General features: G+C 38.0%; 1 protein-coding gene across 7 annotated transcripts in view; it reads left to right on the forward strand.

Moving 5' to 3' along the window:
* Positions 1 to 26,301, forward strand: part of COLEC10 (collectin subfamily member 10) — a 185,617-nt gene that overhangs the window by 123,085 nt on the left and 36,231 nt on the right. For 2 of the 7 annotated variants that reach the window (XM_082433240.1, XM_082433243.1), the window contains exon 4: positions 9,822 to 9,897. The exons of 3 other annotated variants lie outside the window; for them this stretch is intronic. In XM_082433240.1, coding sequence (XP_082289366.1) covers positions 9,822 to 9,897 — 76 coding nt within the window. Of the gene's footprint in view, positions 1 to 3,926; positions 9,898 to 26,301 lie in introns of all 7 variants that reach the window. 2 more of the 7 variants (XM_082433239.1, XM_082433238.1) reach the window with 2 other exon arrangements.

Here is a 26,301-nt window from a genome sequence, read left to right on the forward strand (position 1 = left end):
CAATTTTTCCCTTCATCCTGCATAGAATGTAGGTACAATGTTTGAAGTTATAGCAGCCCTTTTGTGGCTATGAGGAGAAAAGCCACATGTAAAATATGGTGAAGCCAGAAAATAGAAGTCTTGGTCCCTGATGACAACGTAGTACTACTATGTTAGGATTCTCTGCCTTCAGATTTCTTATTATTTGAAAAAACAAACCAATAAACCAAAAAATCCATCTCTTATCTCATTGAGCAAGTCACTTGCAGCGTTTCTATTACATGAAGCCAAGAAGGCCTACCTCTGACACACCTCTCATATTCTGATTTTCAGATCCAGCAGCAACATTTCCTTTTTTTTTTTTTTTTTTTGGCCACACCCGCATTGCTTACGGGATCTTAGTTCCCTGACCAGGGATTGAACCCGTGCTCCCTGCGGTGGAAGCGCTGTCTTAACCACTGGACCGTCAGGGAAGTCCCAACATTCCCTTTCTTAAAATCCTTCATGTGCTCCCACTGCCCTTGGTATCTTTTTCAAACTCCTAAGCAGCACCTACAACGTCCTTCATATCTACTCCTTACCTTCAGTTTGAGCCTTATCTGCCCCATCAAGTTCCAAACGCTAGGCTCAATGAACTACTTTCAGTTCCCCATACATATCATTCTATCTCTCAACCAAGACTTTGCATATGGTACTCCTTCTATGCAGAATGTCTTCCTTTTATACCTTCTCAACTTTATTTGGCTAATTCCAATAGTTTTCCAAAACCTGCTTAGGAAACATCCCCTAAAGGAAACCTTTCCTAATCCACCAAGCTTAAATCAGGTTCCTCTCATCTAGGTCTCCATGACAACTGGATACCTGGTATTTACCCCTATCAGAATGGGAAAAAGATTTAAAAAGTAATGGCAACTGTTTTTAAACTTCTCTCTCTTCCCCAAAAGACAATAAATTCCCTAAGAAGAACACTGTGTCTTAAGGACTATTGTAACTCCAGATATTGTACTACAGTATCTGATAAATCATACATAGCTGTTGAATGAGTAGATGAATGAATGTATTTACCTCACACATATCTATCATTCAAACTCAAACCCCTCTCATTATGTGCCCATATAATTATCCATTCTAATTCATCCACTATTATTCAAGAAATTGCTGTGTACAATTAAACACAGAACAAAAATAATGAAAATCAAGAGCTTGCCTTGAGCCACATTTTAACCAGAAGAAGGTATTGATCCCTGAGTAAGTAAATGGGGATACCCGTGCTCTTTAGTGTAATTAAGCTTATACTTAGATGTATTTAAATAATAGAATTTAGTAATTTATATATATTAATATCTTTTCTTTTCTCTGGTTATTTTTTTTTTATTGATTGCTTTGATTGAAAAAGCCTCACATAAAGACACTCTTTAGGTGCACTGAATCAGTACATACTGACCTGGAAACAATCTTAAGATCGATGACTTACTGAATCTATAAGAACTGATTTCCAAAGTGGAGGCAAAACCAAATTTTTCTAATTGATGATTTCCAGGCTTACAAACACTTCTTTTTTTTTTTTTTTAAACAGAAGAGCCAGGTTTTTTTGTTTTTTTTTTAAATAAATTTATTTATTTTGGCTGTGTTGGGTCTTTGTTTCTGTGCGAGGGCTTTCTCTAGTTGCGGCGAGTGGGGGCCACTCTTCATCGTGGTGCGCGGGCCTCTCATTATCGCGGCCTCTCTTGTTGCGGAGCACAGGCTCCAGACGCGCAGGCTCAGTAGCTGTGGCTCACGGGCCCAGTTGCTCCGTGGCATGTGGGATCTTCCCAGACCAGGGCTCGAACCCGTGTCCCCTGCATTGGCAGGCAGATTCTCAACCACTGTGCCACCAGGGAAGCCCCTACAAACACTTCTTGAGAATTAAAACATTCCAAGAGTTTGGAATGTAATTTTGATGTTAGTTTTTTTTGTTGTTTTTTTTTTTTTTACAGTTTTATGAAGGTATAAATTATATACCATACAATTAACCAATTGTAAGTGAAGAGTTGGAATTTTTAGTGTATTTATATAGCTGTGCAACCATCACTGTAAAACAAATTTATAACACAGCTATCACTTCCCAGAGTTCCATTGTGCCCATATGAAATCAATTCCTGCTTCCGCCCCCAGCCTCAGGCAACTACTCATCTGCTTTCTATCTTGAGAGTCTTGCCTATCCTAGAAATTTCATATAAAAGGAATAATATAATACTTAGTAATTTTTGTCTGGTTTCCTCTACTTTGAATAATTTGGAGAGAAGCCGTTATCTATATTGTTCCATGTATCAGTAGTTTGTTCTTTAGAGTATTGATCCATTGTATGGACACACTACTTGATGGACAAAATCCATCCACTGCGTGATGAACATTTGTGTTGTTTCCAGTTTTTGACTATTATGAATAATACTGTTATGAACATTCACGTACAAGAATTTGTGTGGACATATGTTGTAATTTCTCTTGGATAGCTATCAAAGAGTTGAATTGCTGGCTTGTATTTTAAGTTTATATTTAACTTTTAAAGAAACTGCCAAACTGTTTTCCAAAGTGACTGTACCATTTTACATCCTTACCAATAAAGAATGAGGGTTCCAGTTTATTACATCCTAGCCAACACTTAGTACTATCACTTTTTAAAAATTATTATGGCTAGTCTAATCTGTGTATAATGGTATCTCATTGGAATTTAATGAGTAATGACATTGGGCATCTTTCCATACATATATTAGCTATTTGTTGTCTTTGTAGAAATGCCTGTTCAATTATTTAGCTCATGTTTTTTTATTTAGTCAGTTGCATTTTATCACTCAGTGTTTTACAAGTCCTTCATTGAATATATGATTTGCAAATATTTTCTTCCAATCTGTGACTTACCTATTTATTCATTTTTAAAATAAATTTATTTATTTATTTTTAGCTGTGTTGGGTCTTCGTTTCTGTGCGAGGGCTTTCTCTAGTTGCGGCAAGTGGGGGCCACTCTTCATCACGGTGCGCGGTCCTCTCACTATCACGGCCTCTCTTGTTGCGGAGCACAGGCTCCAGACGCGCAGGCTCAGTAGTTGTGGCTCACGGGCCCAGTTGCTCCGCGGCATGTGGGATCTTCCCAGACCAGGGCTCGAACCCGTGTTCCCTGCATTGGCAGGCAGATTCTCAACCACTGCGCCACCAGGGAAGCCCTGTCTATTTATTCTTAATGAGGTGTATGTGTGCTTAAGCACAAATGTTTTAAATTTGGAAGTAGTATAATTTATCAATTTCTTGTATGGACCATGGTTTTGGTGTAATATCTAAGAAATTTTTGCCTAACTCAAGGTCACAAAGTTCTTCTTTTTTGTTTTCTTCTGTAAGTTTTACAGTTTTGTCTCTTATATTTCAGTTTTTTTATCCATTTTGAGTTAATTTTTGAGTACGGTGTGAGATGTGGTTCTAAGTTCATTTCTTTTCATGTGGCAATTCAATTTTCCATGTGGCATCATTTGTTAAAAAGACTATCATTTTCCCCACTGAATTGCCTTGGTACCTTTGCCAACAATCAATGTGAGGATTTATTTCCATTTGATTTTTTAAAAATGTGTTTTTATAAATATGAGGTTTAAAATGTAAAAATTAATAAAATAATTTTGAGTGTTTGTTAGCATGTTGCTTTCTAAATATGTGTCATTTTAAAAGCCATTCTATTAATTTCCATTTTTTCCAAACTGCATGCAATTAAATTAACTTATGAGAGAGAACTTTAATCGAATAAGATGCTTATATGTGAATGGACAAAGGTAAAACCAAGTCCAGAGTTGAGTTATATCACCTTGCTAGGAAATTCCTTCAGGAGATGAGGTTGTCATTTTGCTGTTATCCTGTTTTAACTAGTAAAACACTTCAGCCTTGGGATATGCTTGTTTCATATTCTGTTCGTCATTTCCCTCCAGATATCACCTAAGCTGGATGCATAATAATTAAAATGCACAAGAACAGATGTTATTCAGTCTCTGTCAGGCACTGAATAAATGTCTGATGTGTCATTCCTTCCCAGTAACTGTGGATGAATATCACAAGAATGGTATCTTAGTTTCCTAGGGCTGCCATAAAAAATTACCACAAATTCGGTGACTTAAAATAACAGAAATTTATTATCTCACAGTTCTGAAGGCCAGAAGTATGAAATCGAGGTGTTGGCAGGGGAGGGTGATTCCTTGCTTCTTCTAGTTTCTGGTTGCTCCAGGTGTTCCTTAGCTAAAGGCTGCATAACCTCGACCTCCGCCTCTGTCCTCGCATGGCCTTCTCCTTTTGTCCCTGTGTCTCTTTTGAGTGTCTCTTATAAGGACACTTGTCACTGGATTTAAGGACCACCCAGATAACCCAGATAATTCATCTTGAGATCCTTAGCTTAATTACATCTGCAAAGACGCTTTAGCCGAATAAGATCACATTCACAGGTTCCAGGCATTGGGATGTGGACGTATCTTTTATGGGGCCACCATTCAACCCATGAAAAATGGGTAGAAGAATGGGGAAGGAGGCAGAATATCACTTGTTATTCACTTCAGTGGCATGTCATTTTTGGACAAGCACAAATCTCAAACCTGGAATTTCAATGCCTTGGGAAATGGAAGATGAAAAATTCAGGAAAATGTGGAATCACAGAGATAATTTCATAAATGAGCCACTAATTCTTATCTTTTTAGATTTACTATTTTTTTTGAGGTTTTTTTTTTAACATCTTTATTGGAGTATAATTGCTTTACAATGTTATGTTAGTTTCTGCTGTATAACAAAGTGAATCAGCTATACATATACATATATCCCTATATCTCCTCCCTCTTGTGTCTCCCTCCCACCCTCCCTATCCCACCCCTCTAGGTGGTCACAAAGCACTGAGCTGATCTCCCTGTGCTTTGAGGCTGCTTCCCACTAGCTATCTATTTTACATTAACCTCTTCTAATTTTATACCAGCTGAAAACTTGATTGGTTTATTGTTTATGTCAGAATTATGTTTTAAAGAGAAAGCATAGTTGACTTGTATTTCAACGTCTAACTTCATTTTCTAGATAACTGAGAGTTAAGTCTTTAAAGTTTCAGTAGAAATCTTTCTAGTGGGCGTTAGATATTTTTCACACACTAAAAAGGATACATTTAACATCATTTGACAACTTCCTTTCATTTACTCAATCCTCTCTTCCCTTTTAAAATTTATGTCATTCATTTATTCCATATTTACTGGGTTATCAAGGAACTTGTACAAAGTTTTTAAACAATAGCAACAGGCTCATAACTTTCAACATTTCACAGACCAGGTTCCATTAATACTTTCTTTACAAAATTTTTTTTCTTCATCGACAAATTTCACAGTAAATTATGCTAGATTCCACTGTCTCATTTACCACACCATTCAATTTTAACTGCACCCTGATTTAAACACTGTTTAGAACCCTTAAGAAGAAATACAGTATGTTCTTAGATGCTGAGAGTAAGTAAGCAGGAGAGATACGGGTCAGTAAAGGTAAGTGATATAATTAGTTTTCATATTATTGTGACTGTTCAGTAATGACTTTCCCAGGGGTTATGAGACTCCTTGTCACTCCTTTCCTCTCATCTTGATGAAATCTCTTCACTGAGTGATCTCTTTCATTCATAAGGTGGTATTTTATAAATTACTGACTTCTAAATCCCATGGCTTATTCTCAACCTTCATCTTATGCTTCCATGCATTAATTGGAACCAATTATACATTTAGACTTTCTTGTTCTTTGGCTTCCATGACATTTTGCTCCCTCTGTGATCTGTTCGCTAGCCCTTCTTTTGCCTTCTGGCCCCTGAATATAGACTCTCTTGGTATTCATACTCTTGAACTTCGTTTCTCACTCAAAATTCCACTTTTATCTATAATCTCCATACTTACGACTCTCAGATTGAAATCTCAAATTCTAGATTTCCCCCTAGAATCAAGACCCGCATTCCAAAATGCCTGCCTGTAATCTCCATCCTGTTATTTCCCTGACCCTTAAAGTCACCCAGCCTCATTATTTTCCCTTCAAAATTATCTTTTTCCACAACCAGGGTTTCTTAGTGGCAATAGTGTTTTTCCTGTCACCCAGATTGAAACTGAAAAGTGTTTTTTAAGATCACATTTCTTGGTAAATCCTAGCTAAAAGTAGAGCAGTCCTCTCTAGTCTATGAAAGTCCTCTACTTTGAATATCCACCTATTTAAAAGCTCCCATATTTATCAGTGAGGGAAAAAGGGAACTATATTTCCAAGCCAGAAGAGAAAAAAATTAATCCTGGAGACCATAGTCTCCATGAGAAAGGAAGGCACTATATGATTACAATATATGAGTTATTTTTTTTAATTTCTCTTTATCTGTTGCTCTCAACATTCAGTTACTTACCAAACCATATACATTTGTCTTCTTCAAGATCAAAAGGACTGGGAACACAGATTGAGCTCTAAAGATGTTTATCACAGTGTTATAATATTAGAAATTTTAAATTCCCAACTCTAGAGCATTGATTGACTAAATCATGTTTTACATATGAAACATGTGATGAATAATCTGCACTAATTTAAATTTTGTTGTAATAGTCTATTCATTAATATAAAAAGATATTATATGCATCATTGAGTTTAAAAAAAATGTCGGAAAGAACAGGAAGAGGACATCCAAGGAAAAATACTAAGGACTATTGCTTCAAACTGTTACCAGTGGATTTCTGCATATAAATGTAAAGAATGTATGTTCATTGTGTGCCAGGCAATGCTTCAAAAAGAAATGAAAGAAGTAAAATAGATTTAGAATAGTCTAAATAGCTTAAAGAACACCTATTTTCAAAGAATCGTAGAATTCAGAAAGTACATTAAATATCAAGTCCAAACTCACTTTATATGCCTTGTGGCAATTGAAGTTGAGTGATTTGCTCTATGTCATACAGTTGGTTATGACAAATGTGGAATTTGAGGCCTCTAATACCATTCTATTAATTCCCACTATTTTCCTATCACTGTTAACATGACAAATGCACCCACTTTTGACATTTTAAGCATGTGTGAAAATGAATGCACCTTTGAAGCTTGAGAATATTCAGCTTTATGGAATCCAAATAGCATTTTAAAGCAGGAAATTTTAAACATAATTTGTATTTGAATTTCTTTTGCCCCCTTTTCAATGGGTGACGATTAGTCAGGGTTCTCCAGAGAAACAGAACCAACAGGAAATATCTCTATCTCTATCATTATCTCCATCTCTATCACTATCTCTATCTCTATCTAGCTATATATATCTATTTCTAGAAAGAGAAAGATTTATTATAAGGAACTGGCTTGCATAATTATGGAGGATGAGAAGTCCCACAGTCTGCCATCTGCAAGCTGAAGGCCCAGGAAAGCTAGTGGCGTAGCTTCAGTCCAACCCCAAAGACCTTGAGAATCAGGGGAGACAATGGTGTAAACCCCAGTCCCAGTCCAAAGGCCTGAGAACGAGGATAAATGATGCTGTAAGTTCTGGTCCAAGTGCGGGAAAAAGCCAGTCCCAGTTCAAGTGCTTAGGCAGAGAGCAAATTCTTTCTTTGTCTTTTTGTTGTACTGAGGCCCTCAAAGGATTGGATGAGGGCCCATTCACTTTGGGGAGGCCAACCTGCTTTACTCAGTTTACCATTCCAAATGCTAATCTCATCTGGAAACATCCTCACAGACGTGCCCAGAAATAATGTATAGCCAAGTATCTGGCACCCACGATCCAGTCAAGTTGACTAATAAAATCAACCATCACAGTGACCTTGGCAAAACTGCTTAACTTTTCTGAGCCTCAGGTACTTTGCCTGTAAAATGAGGGAATTACTATCTATTCCACAGGGCTATTTTAAGGTTTAAATAAGATAAACAAGTTAAGAGACCGATCCTTGCACATAATGACTGTTCAATCAATGCCAGTTCCTTTCCCTCCCTTTCCCTGTATTGCTTATGAAAAGATCAGTTTAGTTACACTACACGCCTGCTGTTATGGGTTGAATTGAATCTCCCCAGGCAAAAATAATTACGTGTTGAAGTTCTAACACCCAATACCTCATAATGTAACTCTGTTTAGACGCAGGGTTGTTAAAGAGGTAATCAAGTTAAAATGAGATCATTAAGGTGAGTCCTAATCCATTATAAATGGTATGTCTATAAAAAGGGAAACATTTGGACACAGAGACACACACACAGGGAGAACTCTACTTGAAGATTGGAGTTATGCTTTCACAAGCCAAGGCACTCAGAGGCTATGAGATGGGCCTGGAACAAATCCTTTCCTGGTGTCTTCAGAAGAGGCATGGCCTTGCCAATACCTTGATCTCAGATTTCTAGCATCCAGAATAGTGAGACAACAAATTTTTGTTGTTTAAGCCACTTAGTTTGTGATACTTTGTGACAGTAGCCATAAGAAACAAATCTACCTGTATTTCTTAGATTGACCATAATTTGAAATGACATCTCTTAGGGATAATTCCTTATTAGTTCTTATCAGAATATGTAAGGGTCTTCTTTTCCAATTTCAAAGAAACTAGGTCCAAAACCCCTTCTGGCCCAACTCTTAGTTAACATGCCTCTTCAAGAATGGAGAAGGTAAGAAATCTCCCTGCTAAATGACCTGGTTCTAGTTTTTCAGAATCTTACTAAGTCTAGGCTACACATACAAAGTCTAGGCTACTCATACAGGCCATGGGGTTGATGGAACAGACAGGTAAGCAGACAGATGGATGGATAGATAGATAGATATGTAGATAGATAGGCAGATAACAGATAAATGTAGAAAGAGAGAGAAGGAGATCTCTATTTCTATCTATGTATGTATGTCTATATTTGTAGTTACATTATCTGTATCTATATCTGGTCTGCTTTTAACAAATGTGATACCACAAGGTTTTTTCTCCCCATTTTATCAAAAACATGCTGAAAACACCATTTTAATAAAATTGTCGTGCTGTTCTCTCATGCATTTGTACTTAACGATGATTTGCCAACCATTAACATATCATTAAGCAACTGATGTCCTTTCACCTTTTGGCCACATCTTTTAAATAAAGCTTTGCCCACATTTCAGAATATTTTTTTCAGAAAGTGTACCAGAAGGCCAATTACTAGGGCAAAGGCCATAAACATTTTTAATATTCTTGATACTTATTGCAAAATTGCTTTGCAGTGAAGTGGTGTTCCTTCCTTTGGGGTTCAATCCCAAGACAATTCTTTGTAGCAAGAGAAGAAAGAAATAAGGTCATGGAGATCAGTGGGAGTATTAGTGTTCAACTGCCACCAGCAGCAAGTAATGAATATTTCCTTGTGAAAAAGCTCAATGCCATGCATAACGATTACATAATATGTAGGTAATTCAAGAAATCTCTGGCTCAATCTTTCTGGAACCCCAACATTTAAGTGCAATTTGGGTATTAAATGATCCATTCATGCACTGAGTTGAAGGTATCTCTGTCCCCTCTATTCTCTGATCTGTTTCTGCTGACCTGCACACTTGAGTGTTTAGTTCAGAGATAATTTTCAATAAACTGTTGTCACTTGAAAATAAACAGTCTGGACAATGTATGGTTCATTTGGAACACTGAGAAAATAAACAACCTAGGATATGCTTCCTTCCTGTTTTTACAGCCCTTTTTGGAATGTGTGTTCCAGATATTTCCCCTTCTTCCCCAAAGAAGAAGGTTTTCTTTAAAATAAAGCTGTTTATTTGGCACTTCTGGGCAGCCCTTTTTTGAAGAACCACAGCAATGGGTGGCTTTGGAGCCCATCTTCGAAGGAATCAATTCATCCTCCTGGTGCTCTTTCTTTTGCAAATTCAGAGTCTGGGTCTGGACATTGATAGTCGTCCTACGACTGAAGTCTGTGCCACACACACAGTTTCACCAGGACCCAAAGGTGAGGAAAGAAAAATGAAATGTTCATATCTAGTAAGTAAGCTCTTACTTCATCTCTCAACCCCACTCTAGCCCCCAATGACTTTCTCTACTCCCCTCCTTAGAGTTCTCTCACTTTCCTTCTATTTTAGAAAAATCAATGTCTTGTTACTTATTTTAAAATCTCCCTTGATGTTAGGTAAGAGAACGTGGGGAGGCGCTGGAAGGCCTCCAGGGATGTGATGGAATTCACCCAGGGCAGGGGGGAGTTTCATCTTCCATGCTGCTCCAGGGGAGATACACAAGCAAGACATTCAGGAATCCTTTCCTTAAGAACATCTTTGTTCATGGGCTGTTTTTACTCCAACTGCTTTCTCAGGCTGATTTTGGTAAAGCTACTAGACAAAAGCTCAGTAAACTAAAAATGAATTCTTTCATATATTTCATAAATTAATGGGCTTCTGGGTTCCAATGAAGAGGAAAATTTTCATCAAGGATTGGAGGTGGCATAGAAATGAACATTTCTTTATTTGAAAGTGGAGTTTTAGGGCCAAGTGCCTTCAGCTGAAGGATGATAGAATATTGCAAACATTTTTTTTTCAAGTAGAGCCAAGGTCCAAATGCGCTTCAGGCAATTGGTTGGTAAAAAATGCTGCTGTTTTCCTGGTTTCAGCTCTGACCCTTTTGTTCTGAAAGTGGTCACTGCAGTACAAATTGGTGCTCCGTCATTAGTAATTCATGCTATGTTTCTCCAGGCTACATGGTGGAAGAATTGCATCTGCTTAAAATTTTAAGTAGGAAAAAAAGGGTCTTTAAAAAAAAAAAAAGAAAAACATTGCCCCATGCTTGTCAGTTATTTAAATGTGTATTGCTTAAAGTGCATTTTTCTTAATCAGTGAATTAATTTCCTCCTAAGATTGCAATCCAAGTTTTAACCTTTGATACCATAAAATAAATGCAGGGAAGAACAATGAGGCCTTGGGGCTTCCAAATAATTTCTTGGGTGAATAAATGAATAATGCGAGGGTAAATGTTCAGAAAACAAAGTTTCAATTAGAAATAAAGTACTTAAAACCATTACTGGACTTCTTATAGAATAGAGGAAACTTTGCATTATTCCTTGGGTTTCTTGGAAAATGCTACAAATTAAAATTTTTCTGTCCCTTCAAATGGGAGAATCCATTTTAGAATAGAACTGTTAAGCAGTTTTCCTTGCAGACAAACTGCAACTTTCAAACTGGAAGAAGAATGGACAAAGAATTGTTCAAATAATGTCCAAAATATTGTCCAATTCAACAATTCCATTCATTCCAACTCAGCCAACGTATATTGAATACCTATTAAGTGCTAAGCACTATTTTAGGCACAAGCGATGCATTAAATTATATACATTAGTGTCATGAGCAATGGAGATGTAAATAATTTACGAGGGAGAGCAGAGGGCAATTAATGTTTCCTGGATTCCAGCGTGGGGTCCACTATGAGTCTTCCAACCCTCATTTTTTAACTTAACACAAAACTTCTCCCTTCCCATTAGAAACTCTAAGGTTTCAAACAGTGGAAACCTCTTTAACTCTCTTCCTGAGCCTGTGTAGAAATTATGAGATGATTACAAGCAGAAATGTGACAGAATGAAGAAGCAAGTGCTCCTGGGGAAGAAAGACTTGGGAAGAAGCCCTCTAGAACTCTGGGTTTCAGAACTAAGTTATGGACTTGGTATGATTTCTTCTTCCCCTAGAACCTGGGGACTTGGCATCAAATGGGTTCTCAGTGGCTTTCTTATTAAAAAGATTCCAAGATTCTGGAACGTACTAAATGCCAACTAAGTCCCAGGCATCATGTGGGATTCTAAAGGTTTCAAGCTAAGGAAGAACTTGTCTTAGAACTTGTACCTACATTGAAAGCTGGTGTTAGAGTGCAAACTCTTGGGGTCAGTTAACTCATTTTTAATTTGCAAATTGCCTGTATGGGTACCACATGCATAACATCAAAAACCTATTCATCACTGCCCTTCCTCTGCTGTGTGTGCTGTGCTAGACATTGTGGATACACCAAAACACAAGGCATGGTATTTTGTCTTCTCTCAAGATATAAACTGCCATCTACTCTACTTCATCTTGTCATGAACACCGTGACAGTCCTCCCCACCCATGAATAAGGCAGATTTGTATATTTATCTCCACAAAATGACAAAAAAAAAAAAAAAGCTTGATGGCTAAGCAAACATTTTAAAGAACTGGATTATTGCTTTTGTTTAATATATTTTTTTAAGAGCAAGCTGGTCTATATTTTTCTCCATGGCTAATCATCTCAATACCCTATTTATCAGCACTGTGCACAGAAACTTCCAGATACTCTGAGAAACAAACAATAAAAGGAGTTTTCCCTAAATTCATTTGGGAGACTTGGAATTTAATAAAAATATAGAGAGTTGCAAATGGAAAACCATTAATGCTACTCTATCATGTAATGTATTGTCTAAGACAGACACACCATTTTTTATTGCACTACTTCCCAAGCTTGACTTAGTGGGAAAAAAAGACATTGGATTGAATCTGCTTGATCTTCAGTATGGTATTACATCTGTTTATGCTTCAGTTTCTTTATTTGCAAAATGAGCTTCATCACAGACCTCTTTTAAGAATAACATCGGATAATCAAAGTGAACTTTAAGCTGTGTAGACATTATGAATAGATACTTAACAGATTCTATTTATCTTTCCTTCTCCTTCCTATTTGTCTAAGTCTGTTGAGTAGTAATTTTGAGAATGAGTATTTCTCTAGTTGTAAAAAAATTCTTCATTGAAAGCCATTTTTATTTTTCTTTCTATGCCTTAAACTTATTATTTTATGCTGCTTAGTAGGAAAATGTTCTCTTCTTTTTTCCCCCACGTTGGTGGTTTCTTTAAACAATTTGTGTGAAATTCTGACCTCTAGTGGTTTTACTTGAAAACAGCAATGACGAGAAATTTTAACAAGAACTGTTAAAAAGAAATGTAAAACCAATAAGCAATATTTGGGTGATGCTTCACAATTTCCAAGGAACTTTCAAATACATTATCTTGTTTAAGTTTCACAATTTTCCTACGTGGTAGCAATTACTTTAACCTTAAAGGTAAGGAAACAGTCTCTCTGAGGCCAAGTGGAGGTCCCAAGGTCTTCCACGGAGATGTTGCACAGTCATGCAATTTGAACTTGACCCCTGGCCTTCTGGCTCTGTGTCCACAATCATTCCGTGACATCTACTAGAGTCTATTAGAATCATGTTTGGAAATACAGCCCACTGACCCCTTTTTGATAAATGGATAGGACTCTTCCTCAGAACGTGGACTTTATGCAAGCTCACAGCCCAGCATTGCACTGGACCCTAAAACATGCTGAAGGTGATGACGTGCCTCCTCTTTGATAATGAACTCCATCACTTCATTCGTTTGTTTGGAAATTAATGATATTTCCCCCTATTGCTTATTTTGGTTTTTGGTTTAGGAGGTTTTTCTTTCAATGAAATTTGGGTGTATGTCCATGTATGTGGTCTTAAAGCTCCTTTGCGATCCATCTGGCTTCTCCCAACTTCTCCCACCTCAAACTACTTGTCCAATTGTAGTTTGCTTCAGGCATCCTTGCTTTGTCTCCCATTCCCGACCCAGGATTTTCGCACTTGATGTTCCCTCTGTCTGACCCAAACTTGCCCCAGATCTTCCCAAGGAGAGTTCCTTCTTCTCATTCTGGTTTTAGCTCAAATGCCATTTGCACAGTGGGGCCCTGCCTTCACTCTTTGGCGACCCCTTTCACTCTTTGTCATAGTTCCCAAGACATTTTGTTGTTATTTTCACAGACTTATTACTAAATGAAAATCCCTTGTGTTTTTATATATCTACAGTCAGTCCTAGAATACAAGCTTCATGAAAGCAGGGACCCTGTTCATCTTGCTGAGTGTGTTTTCCTGCTGTCTAGAAGAGTTCCTGACACAGAGCGATTGCTCAATAATTTTTTTTTTTTTTTTTTTAAGTTACAGTCACTGTAATTCTTATTCCCTCTCCCTCCCTCTACTTCTTCTTTCCTCCATCAGCCTTCTGGCGACTGGGCTGTGAGTTTTAATTTTATTTATTTATTTATTTATTTATTTATTTATGGCTGTGTTGGATCTTCGTTTCTGTGCGAGGGCTTTCTCTAGTTGCGGCAAGTGTGGGCCACTCTTCATCGCGGTGTGCGGGCCTCTCATTATCGCGGCCTCTCTTGTTGCAGAGCACAGGCTCCAGACGCGCAGGCTCAGTAATTGTGGCTCACGGGCCTAGTTGCTCCACGGCATGTGGGATCTTCCCAGACCAGGGCTCGAACCTGTGTCCCCTGCATTGGCAGGCAGATTCTCAACCACTGCGCCACCAGGGAAGCCCTCAATAAATATTTCTGATGAAATAAACAAACCCAAATTTTCCAAGATCCCCTGACCGTTCCTTGAAAATACTTTCCAAGGATGTCTTGCAGTTCCCCAAAATGTGTTGCAATGCTTCCAAGAAAACAACTGGTCTTGGGAGACACTGTCATTGTACCACTTCAGTGGTCAAAGAACTTTCCCACCAGTGGCCACTGGTTTTCTGTAAGCACAGCTGTGCCACCGCTTCCCTGGTACCCCTGTCTCAACCTGGCCTGGCCACTAACTCAGTGCCCTTCACTCAGTAAGGAAGGCTTTCCTTTGCTTCTGAGGGCACCGCAACTCCTACAAGTAACCATCTTGACTCCACGCAACTGGCCTGTGATGAACTCATGGGGCCAAGAAAGGCTCTTTCCCCTTCAGCATGGCTGTAATGACAACCTCAGTCATGGTGGCGGCAGCAGTAATACTAACACACATTGAATAGATGCCATTGACCCGGCACTGCGTGAGTGCTATCCGGCCAGTTTTAAGTTGAACTATCTCAATAGACTTTGAGAAAGAAGACATTATAATTCTCGTCTGACAGATGAGGAAACCGAGGTTCAGAACTATTAAGTCACTAGCCTAAGGCCACACAGCTGGAAGGTGGCGGGTTGGAACCCAATTCAATTCTAGTTGGACTTAATGCTCCAATCAGAATGCTAAACCGTCTAATCAGCTGGAGGGGCCCCTAAGCAGTGTTGACTGCATCACAGGATTTTACAGGGCAGGATGAGACAGCTACTTTAGTTTTTGCTTAAAGCTCCTGTTGGTCCCTATGGAACCCATGCATGGGTGGTCCAGGGCCCACATCTGAGTGCCAGACACTACGAGGTACATGTGGCTTTGCCAGGACGTTATCCTGTGTCTTACGGGATAGTTTCTTTCCCAGAAAACCCCTTACCTCTAGGAAATGGACTTCAATCTGGCCAGTATTTTTTCTGAACATGGCTCTGGATCCCAGCAATTGACACACTTGAGTTATTTCCCAGAAGTGTTCTCAGCCTCCAAACAGATGGCCAGTATGCCCAGCAATATCTGGGTCACTTTCACACTCCAATCAGAAGTCTCACTATGTGTAAAGTAACTGTCAGAGTTTATTTGGTTTAACCCCAGTTATTTTTACATTTGTGAAAACTGAAGCCCAGAGAGGTAAAATCACTTGTTCTAGGTCACACAGCTGTTCATTGGTGGCAGAGCTAAAACTCCTCTTCCAGATTCCCAAGCCAGTCATTGTTTCATTCCACCGTGTTCTACCATTGTCCTCACGTTTTATCATCCTCATTAGGCATGAAATGATCCTTCCTTCGGTTTTATAAATTAACATTAGAAAAGGAGGTCAATGTATAAACATGGTACAGAATTGTTTTAGCTCGGTCACCTTGGTACAAATTAAGTTGCTGATTTCTTTCTGGTGACTTTATCAGAGAGGTTAAGCAAGTAGGTATTTTCCCAAAACCTTTTTTTAAATTGTATTAATTCACTGGATTCTTTCATTAAGAGTTTTAATATGTATGTTACGCATAAGGTCAGACCAAAATTTTAAGAGGCTTGGCTTTTTCAACTTTATATTCCAATGGATGGATGTTCTGAACCAATTTTTCTCCTCTTTTTCCCTTTGAATAGATGCCAAGAAAACATTTTAAGGTTAGGTCAGGAGGGGAGGAATAAAAGTCCAGTCAAAGTGTGGGCGAAGATGAGTGAGGATGTAATAACCAAAAAAAAAAAAATTAGTTTGTTTCATTTAAGAAAGTTGTATCCTTTACCTATACCATTTCTCCCCCCAGCTCACTTACATAATAATTTGGCTATATATCAATCGTTACTAGGGACTGTAGTAATAGGTGCTTGCATGTTGGTAAAGGTCATGGGCTTTGGAGATAGAATCTATGGTTTTGAATTTGAGCTCCGCCACTTACCTACCTATGTGATCTGAAGTCTCAGTGTCCTCATTTTTTAAATGGAGATAATTTTATTGCCAATCTCAACAGCTTAATTTGAAAATTAAGACATGTTTAGCGTACAGGTCAGCTATCATCATTTTTTTTCATTAGCTTCCATTGCTGTTACTAGTCACCATAAGCCTTCTCTCCCACATCCCTAAACAAAGGCTCATAGGTTGTAACGTTGGTTCTACAAACAGAAATCTACCAGGGAAATGCACCACCTTGTACTCCTTGCTGCCATTTCCTACCTATTTTAATCTCACTGCAAAGTCAACTTTTATTCATCAGACGCTCACGAACTTGAGACCACCCTTTCTCTTCACTAATGTTGCTTTCTTTCTGTAGTTCTCCAGTTGAGCCTGGGGCTTCTTATCAATTAAATAGGAATAATAATAGTGTAAATACACCCTAGTAGGATTAAATGAATTAAGACAGAAAAAACCAAGCCTCAGTCCTCTTATCTGTAACATGGGTTAATAATGGTATGACTACTTCATAGGATTGTGTTGAGGAGAAATCAGCTAAGCCACATAAAGCATTTAGCACCATCTCTGACACATTGTTAAGGACTCTTTAACTATTAGAAAACCACAGATTAGCAAAACCCAAGGGAGAATGAGAATTATTTTTCCATTTTTCCTTCTTCTTCTTTTTTTTCCTTTAAGGAATATTTTCCTTTAGCCACTGTCTGTGCCCTAGGTAGGCAATTCTGTTGGCCTTAGGTCATTAGCCATATGTGTAGGCCAGATACAACTTAGGTGTCTCTTTTTATTTGTGTTTATGAAATACTACTTCTGGAAACTTTCTAATTCTGTTAGAAATGGTTTTATTTGGCCTCTCCACCTCTTTTCAGGATATTCCAACTGATAAACAGTCTGTCTGGTTTTCACACTGCTATATGATCTGCAATATTCTATAATTTTCCAAAATTCTTTCAGTTATATTTTACAGCTTTCTCTGCTCTTTTATAAAAGAATTATAAATATATGCGGTTAAAATCTGACACTCAGAGACTCAAGTCAAGTAACATCTGAATAATTTAATTGTTTTCAAATTGTTTATCGTGATTGTTCTTGATTTGAAAACTCTGGAAGCATCCTTTCAGGTCTCTTGACAATGCTTGTATCTGTGAAATAAATCATATAAATACGAGTCTTTAGAATTTACAAAGGGTTTATCCATTATTTCGCTTTAGCTCCACTGACGTATTATAGGAATCATTATCCCTATTTAAAGAGAAGGAAACTAAAGCACAGTACTCTTGTTTGTGACCCTTCTGAAGGTCATTTATGTAACATATCACCCAGGGATGGGTGTATGTGTAAGACATTACAATATTGGTTGCAGTCAAAAATATTTTACATGGTGTTGTTCTGCCTGGCCTGAGATGAGTGAGGATGAGAAAAAGATTTTGATATTCAGAGCCAATAGCTATGACAATGTCATCTCTCTCTCATCAGACCGCATGCTGAGTGACCAAATGACAGGACAACCAAAAGGAAGAGGCCCATATGTCCAATGGGAAGTTGGCAGCAAGTGTGACAATGTGCTCCAGACCAAAATGAGAGTCCCCAAAGAGACTGGGAGACTTTGATATACCACAAAGGAGCGTCTCTGGAACTGTTTTATCAGTGTTGCCCTAGCACTTGAAGAGCAAGGCTGGGCAATGCCACCAATGATCTCGGGGAAAAGCCAGTACTAGACCATAGGCACAGACCAAATACACTGAAATAAAGCTCACCTAGAGTGTACAAAGGCAAGGGATATGACCTGCCTTCCTAGATTAGAGTACTCCTAAGGGGACATTATATTTTTATTAAAATGGACAATTTTTGATTAACATATACATAGGTATCTATATCTACATTGAGAAATAAAATATTGCCTGTCATATCAGAAAACAAAGGATGTCACAGTTATCAGCGATTACAGATTGCAGCCACCTCCAAAGGCCAGCTGGTGAGCCCTGAGGGAACACAGGAAGGAAAGAATACCTGCCATCCAGCAGCCATCAGACTGCAGCCACTCCCAACGGTGAGCCCTGAGGAAACTCAAGATGTGAAAACACAGGATACTGGCCCCAGAGAGCTGAGGTGCATATCAAAGGAATGATTTCTGTGAGCCCAGACTCTTGCATCTTCCCATACATAGAAAGGCACTAAATTCCTAAACTTGAGATATCTAGTTTTCTTTCATAAACAGTAATCTTTTGTTCCGACTACCTGCCCTTTGTTGCAAAACTCCTATATATCCTAGCTCCCCCCTCGCCTCCTCGCAGTTTTCTCGGGGTTACCTGAGATGCTGCCTTCGGGGCTTGAAGTCCTCAGTTTGTCTGCCAAATAAAACATAACTCTCAACTTTTAGGTTGTACATATTTTTTAATCAACAATATCTATATCTATCATCTCCTGATGATCAAGGAAAGCAATACCATGTTGGTATTATTCTAATGTTGCCCAACAATACTAACATGGGACTTTTTCCTGCTCCCTCTTTCTGATTGACTCACATTTTAACTCTGAACAAATGAGCGTATGCAAAACTAAAACGTCCAGCATTCACAGCTCCCAAGGTGTCCCTGTGCCTTCCTAAAACGTTTTATTACTGGGAACTGAAGCTACCCAAATGCATCATTCCACTGCCCGTCCTCCTATATCCCTTTCTGTCTCACCTTTTGGCATTAGGTTAGGGTGCAGTGCTCTGCCATGTCAAAAAACATCACTAATGTAACAGAGTTACTGACTCAATTTTCTTGTCAGGAGAGACCTAGTCTTGGAGCAGGGGTGTCCAGTGGAAGAGGAACTAAGTGTCGTTCTACCTCCTTTTAGGTAAATAGGATTGATCTTTTAATAAGGTAGAAGACAGAATTATTTCCCCTATCCCAGCTCCAGTGGCTTCTATGTAAATATTCTTATGCTTCATGATGCTTTGTTAACCTAATTTTCATTGTACCTTGGGTTTTCTTTTTTCTTCTTTCTTCTTTCTCTCTCTTTCTTTCTTTCTTTTTTTAATTTTTTTTCCAGGTTTCATAGCTATTCTGTACAAGTGATATTTATCAGGTCTGAGCAGCCAAATGATCGTTTAAACCAGAGCAGCCAATGGAAGTTTTTGAGTAGGAGAATGATGTAATTAAATTTGTTTTTCAGGCAGATAAATCTCTTGGAAGGGGTGATGATAGACTGAAGGATGTGAGAAGCTCCTGGTACAACATGAATTAAAAACAAGGGATGCATTAAGGCTGTCGGAAGAGGGAGAAGAGGGTGTATTAGAGAGAGATTTCAGAAGCAAAATGGCAAATTATAATGAGTTCCAAACTGTGTTTGAGCCACCTATGAACATCCAGATGGAAAAGTCCAATAGGCAGTTGAAAATAGACATCATAAATACTTTTTAGGCATTTTTTCTTAATAAAAGCTCATCACATGACCTGTAGCCTCGACTCTTAGTTTTTATATTTTGTCTTATTTAGTGATAGCAGGGAGGACTGCCTTTCTCACAGATAGTTGGGATATCCATGGACCAGGACATTCGTTTATATAATAGCAGTTATGACTTACACTTAATAACAACACTACTCTTTTTCTTTAAATTTTTTTCTGCCCCACTTTGTACTGAAAGAAAATTTTAGACAGAATATTGTATGTTACATCTATAGAGTATTGTAAACATTTCAATGCCAGATGCACAAATCTCTGGAAGCAAAAGTATATATCAGGGCTTCCCTGGTGGCGCAGTGGTTGAGAGTCTGCCTGCCAATGCAGGGGACACGGGTTCGAGCCCTGGTCTGGGAAGATCCCACATGCCGCAGAGCAGCTAGGCCAGAGAGCCACAATTACTGAGCCTGCGCGTCTGGAGCCTGTGCTCCACAACGAGAGGCCGCGACAGTGAGAGGCCCGCGCACTGCGATGAGGAGTGGCCCCCACTTGCCACAACTAGAGAAAGCCCTCGCACAGAAACGAAGACCCAACACAGCCATAAATAAAATAAATAAATAAATAAAATTAAAAAAAAAAAAAAAAAGTATATATCAGCCAGGGCATGGCAAATCCGCACAGCCAAGGTGGGAGCTAAAAGATGCATTGCTTCTCCTTGGCCTCTTCTTTTTATCCCTCTAATTTCTTTTCTTTTTTTTTTCTTTCTTTTTTTTTTTTTTTTTTGAGGGGGGTTTCTCATTCTCTTTATTTTATTGTTTTTTTAATTGAAGTATAGTTCATTTACAATGTGTTAGTTTCAGGTGTACATATATATGTATATATATGTGTGTATATATATGTATATATATCCAAGATATACATATATTTTTTTTTCAGATTCTTTTCCCTTATAGGTTATTAGAAAATATGTATCCCTCTAATTTCCAGTGGCTAGAAACTCTGGGGGCCGATTGGATGGTACTGTCATAAGGTAATATTTGTTGAGTGCTCACTGCATCCAGGCACCGTTTGGCCCTTCACATGTATCATCACATTTACTCCTCTCCGCAGCACCCTGGGGAAGAGATTTCAGTGTTCTGATTTACTAACGAGGAAACTGAGGCTGAAGGAATTGAAGTAGTTGCAAAATCTCACAGCCAGTGAGTGCTGATCCCAGATGCCCTGTTCTTAACCACTGCATTGCATTGCAGAAACACAGCACTCAGTCCTAGGTGGATGGGATACCTCCTCCTTGCATTTGTTTCTGCTGACCTGGCTGTGAATGCATTTGAATAATGAATGATATGTTCAGGCAGAAGAAAACCTGCTCCACAAAACTTAATGTTGTATTTTTCATTAAGGATAATGTTAGGTGTGTTTTGCCTTTTGTTTTTTTCCTCCCTGTTACTCAGACATGCAGTGACTGCAGAAGACTTGCAGGTTCCAAGTAGGAATTCTTTTTAAACAAAATAAGCCTGAAAACAAAGAGTGGGTGCTTTGTAATTCAAGTAGGAAAGATTGCAGGATTCTTGAAATTCTCACTTTTCTTTGCTAGGTTACACAGGAGTGAGGTGAAGGGGGAATGAAGTTTATGGGTCCCTGGAATGGATGGGGCACAGTAAAGGGATTGGCTGACAAAACATGCCATGCATATTAACAACCCAGCTAGGGCCATAGTAAGCACCCGATAAACATTAGCTGTTATCATTATTGACGTTGATATTATTATTATTATTGTGATAAATTAGTCACAATATACATATCTCCTTACATTTTGTATTTCCTTGCATTTGTTTAGCATATTAATATTGAAAAAGCACTTCCATTTTATTTTCTTATTTGATATGTTATCTTGTCATCTGAGGAGAGAGCAGTAGAGATGAGTAAAAGCCTAGTCTCCTTAGCCCTACATCATTGATCTTTCCAAAGGCTCACCTTGTTAGACTCCAACAAAACAGGCAGTAATTTCCATTTCAGAACATTCATGACATTTACAAGACCTTGCTTGGTGCCTCCTTCCCACCAAACTTTTCGGCTTAGATCATGTCTTGTCCGAGCTAATGTTGTATCCCTAGGATCCAGCACAGAACTTGGTAGCTGGTAGAAATTCAGTAAATATTTGTCCAAGGAATGAATGATTGAGCACATTGTGAAGTTTGAACAGCTCTTGAGAACAAAGTGTAGAATGTCTGCCCTTATCACAAGGAACTTACATTCTGAAGTTAAATAACAATGCATTTTTAAATAATACTTCAAAGCAGCAATTAGAAAGTAGTAACAAGGAGCCAGATGGTGAATTACCAAGGAAATAATCCTACCAGTAAATTCAGATAATTTAGAATTTAATTTGAGATGACTCATTGGTATGATTTATAAAAGGGGAAAAGGGCCACAGTTCCTTTATATTATTTATGATTTATTTTTTAAATCATAAGAGTAATTCAGGCTTGTCGTAACACATAGCATGTATAAGTGTGTACAAAATAAAGATATATAAAGAAAAAGCTAATGATCTCTCTTTTCACTGTGACACTTCCCTTTACAGATCCAAATCTCTCCTGTAACCATCATTAATAGCTTGGTATTAACACTTTTCTCTATATTTGTTCTGTTCATTTGTTCTTTCTTCTAAATGGGATCATATGCATATGACTCTCTAAGAGGCATTCTTTACATAATATAACATGGAGCTCACTCCTTATTCAGAGATCTTTCTCATTATTTTTAGTAGTTGCACAATATTCCTCATACTTTCATCAGTCTCATGATGATAAACTTTCAGATTGTTTATGGTTTTTTTGTTTTTGCCACTACAAGCAAACATTCTCATGTATACATTTGTTCTTACAGTTAAGTCCCATAAAATAGGTTCGCTAAGGTAAAATAGAGTATGTGGATTTTTTATTTTAATCATAATTGACAGATTATTTTGCAGAAATGTTGTAGCAATTTATGTTGCCAAAACCAATGACTGAGTGCTTTCTGTAGCTATGGCAACTTCAGATGCAATTAATCTTTTATAATTATTACTAAATATGATGGAAAAATATGATATTGACATTTATACATATATGTTTTTCTGACTAATAGTGAGTCTGGGCATTTTCATCCATCATTTACTGTTTATATTTTTAGATTACCTTTTAATTTCATTTGTTGTTTTTTTTTGCAAAGCAATTTGCAAAAACTTTTTGTACATTAAAAATATTAATCATTTTTTATGTCTTAGTGTTTGATTTTTTTCCTTGTCTCTCATATTTTTGTTGATAAACTTTATATATTTATGTGGCATCTTTTGTCATATAAAGACTTTTAATTTCTCATATGGTCATATATGTCTTTTATTTTAGAACTTTTTCCCCTGAGGAGATGAATTTCAAACAGAGAGAAAACCATGTGCCTTTCAGTGGGAGCAAACATTGAAAGACATTTTAATGAACAATGAATAGACAAGTTGGGCAGGAATAGAAGGTTATGCAGGTCAATGTCAGAAAATAATGCCAGAAAGTTCCATTGATACCAGTCTGTGAAAGTCCAAACACTAGACTAATTAGTTTGGACTTGGCCTATAAACACAGACGAACTGCTGAAATGTTTTGAATGGGGCAGTTTTATAATGAAAATGTGATTTTATACAGATTAGTTTGCAAGATGGTTTGAAAAAGTGAAGTTCAGATCCAATGAAACCAGTATTTCAACAACTATGTATAGAACAGACACGATTCTAGGCCCTTGGAACCACCAGTGACTAAAACACCATGAAGACCATTTAGGGCTCACCTGCAAGGAACATGGGTTAGTGTACAAGGACAGGAAGAGGTAAAACAATGGCAGTAGAGATGGAAGGAAAAAGAAAGGATGGACGTGAGAAAAAATAAGAATCAAGGTGGGAGTTAGGAAGGAGGAAGAGTCAAAGCCAATTTGGGTATTGAGCCTGGGGGATTGGAGCATGGCAGTGATATTGGAAGATGGGTAAATCAGAAGAGGAAACAAAAATATGAAGTGGAGGGAACAGTAGAGACAGATATTTGTGTACAGATCTTACTCAACTTACAATGCGGTTGCATCCTGATAAACCCTTCCTAAGTGGAAAATATCATAGTTGAAAGTGCATTTAATACACCTAACCTAGGGAACACCATAGCTTAGCCTAGCCTGCCTTAGACATGCTCAGAACACTTACATTAGCCTACAGTTGGACAAAATTATCTTTTAAAAAATAAAGTGTTGAATATCTCATGTAATTTATTGACTACTGTACTGAAAGTGAAAAACAGAACGGTTGTCTGGGTACAGAGGGTTGTCAGTGTATTGATTGTTTACCCTCATGATTGCATGGCTGACTGGGAACTGCAGCTCACTGCCACCACCCAGCCTCAAGAGAAAGTATCATATTGCATATCGCTAGCCTAGGAAAAGAGCAAAATTCAAAATTTGAAGTACAGTTTCTATTGAATGCATATCACTTTTGCATCACTGTAAAGTCAAAAAATTGTTACGTCAAACCGTCGTAAATCGGGGACTGTCTGTATTTGCCTGGGCTGCCTTACTAGATGATAAGCCTTTCCCATAGACCCCCCAGCAGGCTGAAGTCAATTCATTAATCAGCCATTATTAAGAATGACATTTCAATCAATTAGTAATTAATTTGACTGTATTTTCATTAACCTCACATTTATCCATCTTGTTTTTAAGGATGTTATTCCTTTTACTTTGAAACCTTTATTGAGAAAGCACCTATTGCATGTGAGACCCTGTGCCAAGTACTAGGGATACAAAGAAAATAATATATCGTCCCCAACCCGTCCCATCATCTATGACACAATGTGGTGGATGCTATGAAGTCCGAGGGGAATTACCTGCAGAGAATGAGATTAATCCAGGCTGCTAAAGAGGGAGATGGGGGCAGATGCTGAGAAGACTCTTGGGTAGAGGAGGTGACACATTAGCTGGACCTACAGGGTGCATGGAATTGGGCAAAAGATAAAAATCCACATGAATTTGATTGATGAGAACGTTTTAGTATCAGCCTGCCCTAATATATTGACAAATTTGTATTTTAGGTTGTTTTCTTCTGCACTTACCTTGAGATATAGTTTATTCTGGTGGAGCCCAAGGATAGGGATCTCGTTTACCTCTTCTGGAGAAAGAATACGGGAGAGTTTTAGGTGTGAGCAGGCAGAGTTAGATGTTTTCTCCTTTATGTTCCCATAACTGCTACTCTTCCAGCATCTATCACCGTAATTATGTTTACTCGCCCATTCTCTCCTGAAGTTTTGATCTCCTCATAAGAAGATCCTGATCAATGCCTAGTAGTTATAATAGTAAGGAAACTTGTGTTTGCAAGTGAAAGAAACAAAACCAAATCATACAAACAAACAAAAGAGAGAAGAGGAATTTATAGACTCATGTAACAGGAAGGGTTTCAGGCAGAGCTATATCCAGGCTCTAGTGATGTGATCAGAATCAAACACACCTTGGTTCTCTTTTCCCCTATAATGACTTCATTTTAAAGAAGGTTCTTATTTTGTGGTGCTAAAGTAGATTCAGATACTTCAGTAATAGTCTATCCTCTCTGCAACCCCTGCAGAAAGAGCAAGTCTCTGTCTTGAAATTCGTAACTGTCTGAGTGATTGAGGAGACTTATCTACCAATTGAAATTTGTTGGCTCTCATTGGGCCACATGTCCATTGCTGAACCAGTTACTGTGGAGAAGGTTCAAACTACGTGGATTGAGAATAAGCTAGTATTGCTTCCTATGGCAAGTTGTGGGGCCGTTACCAGAAGCACAGGTAGAAGCTCCCAGGTAGGTGAAAGTTACAGATTTTGTGGATTAATGAGTCCCCCTCGGTGCAAGGGACTCCTCTATGAATTTTGCCATCCATAGTATTATGTAATATTACAGTAACTCCATGAGATGTGTAACTATCTTAATTTTCCAGAAAATTGAAGCAGAGGGGATAATTATTTAGTATAAGATTAAAGAGCTGTTAAGTGGAGATTTAGAATTTGCACCTAGATCTCTGTGATTATGATTCCGTTTGCTAGGGCTGCCGTAACAAAATATCACAAACTGGGGGGCTTAAACAACAGAAGTTTATTGTCTTACAGTTCTAGAGACTGGAAGTCCAAGGTCAAAGAGTTGGCAGATTTGGTCTCTGTTAGCCAAGACCTCTCTCCTTGGCTTGCAGTTGGCTGTCTTCTCACTGTGTCCTTACATGGCCTTTTCAGAGATGTGTGCACGCATCCCTCATGTTCCTTTGTGTGTCCAAATTTCCTCTTCACATAAGGACACCAGTCAGATTGGATTAAAACTGCCCTAAAAGCCACAATTTAACTTAACCACCTTTTTAAAGGCCTTATCTCCAAATATAGTTCCATTCTGATGTGCTGGGGTAGGGCTTCAACATATGGATTTTGGGGAGAAGATACAATTCAGCCCATAACAGACTATAAAACTCCTGTTCTGTTCATTGCACCAAGCAAAAAAAAAAAAAAATCAGCAAAAATACATAGATGAAGCAATGACAACTTGTTAATTGTTAAAGATACCTCAGAATCTTTAATGGGTGTATATTTACTTAGCTATCTTTGTGTGAAAATCTTCATAGTAATGAGTAAAAAAAATGCATAGTCAAATAAAAGAGTAAGTA

This window comes from Balaenoptera physalus (genome assembly GCF_965194825.1).
Source record: "Balaenoptera physalus genome assembly, chromosome: 17".
Lineage (NCBI taxonomy): Eukaryota > Metazoa > Chordata > Mammalia > Artiodactyla > Balaenopteridae > Balaenoptera > Balaenoptera physalus.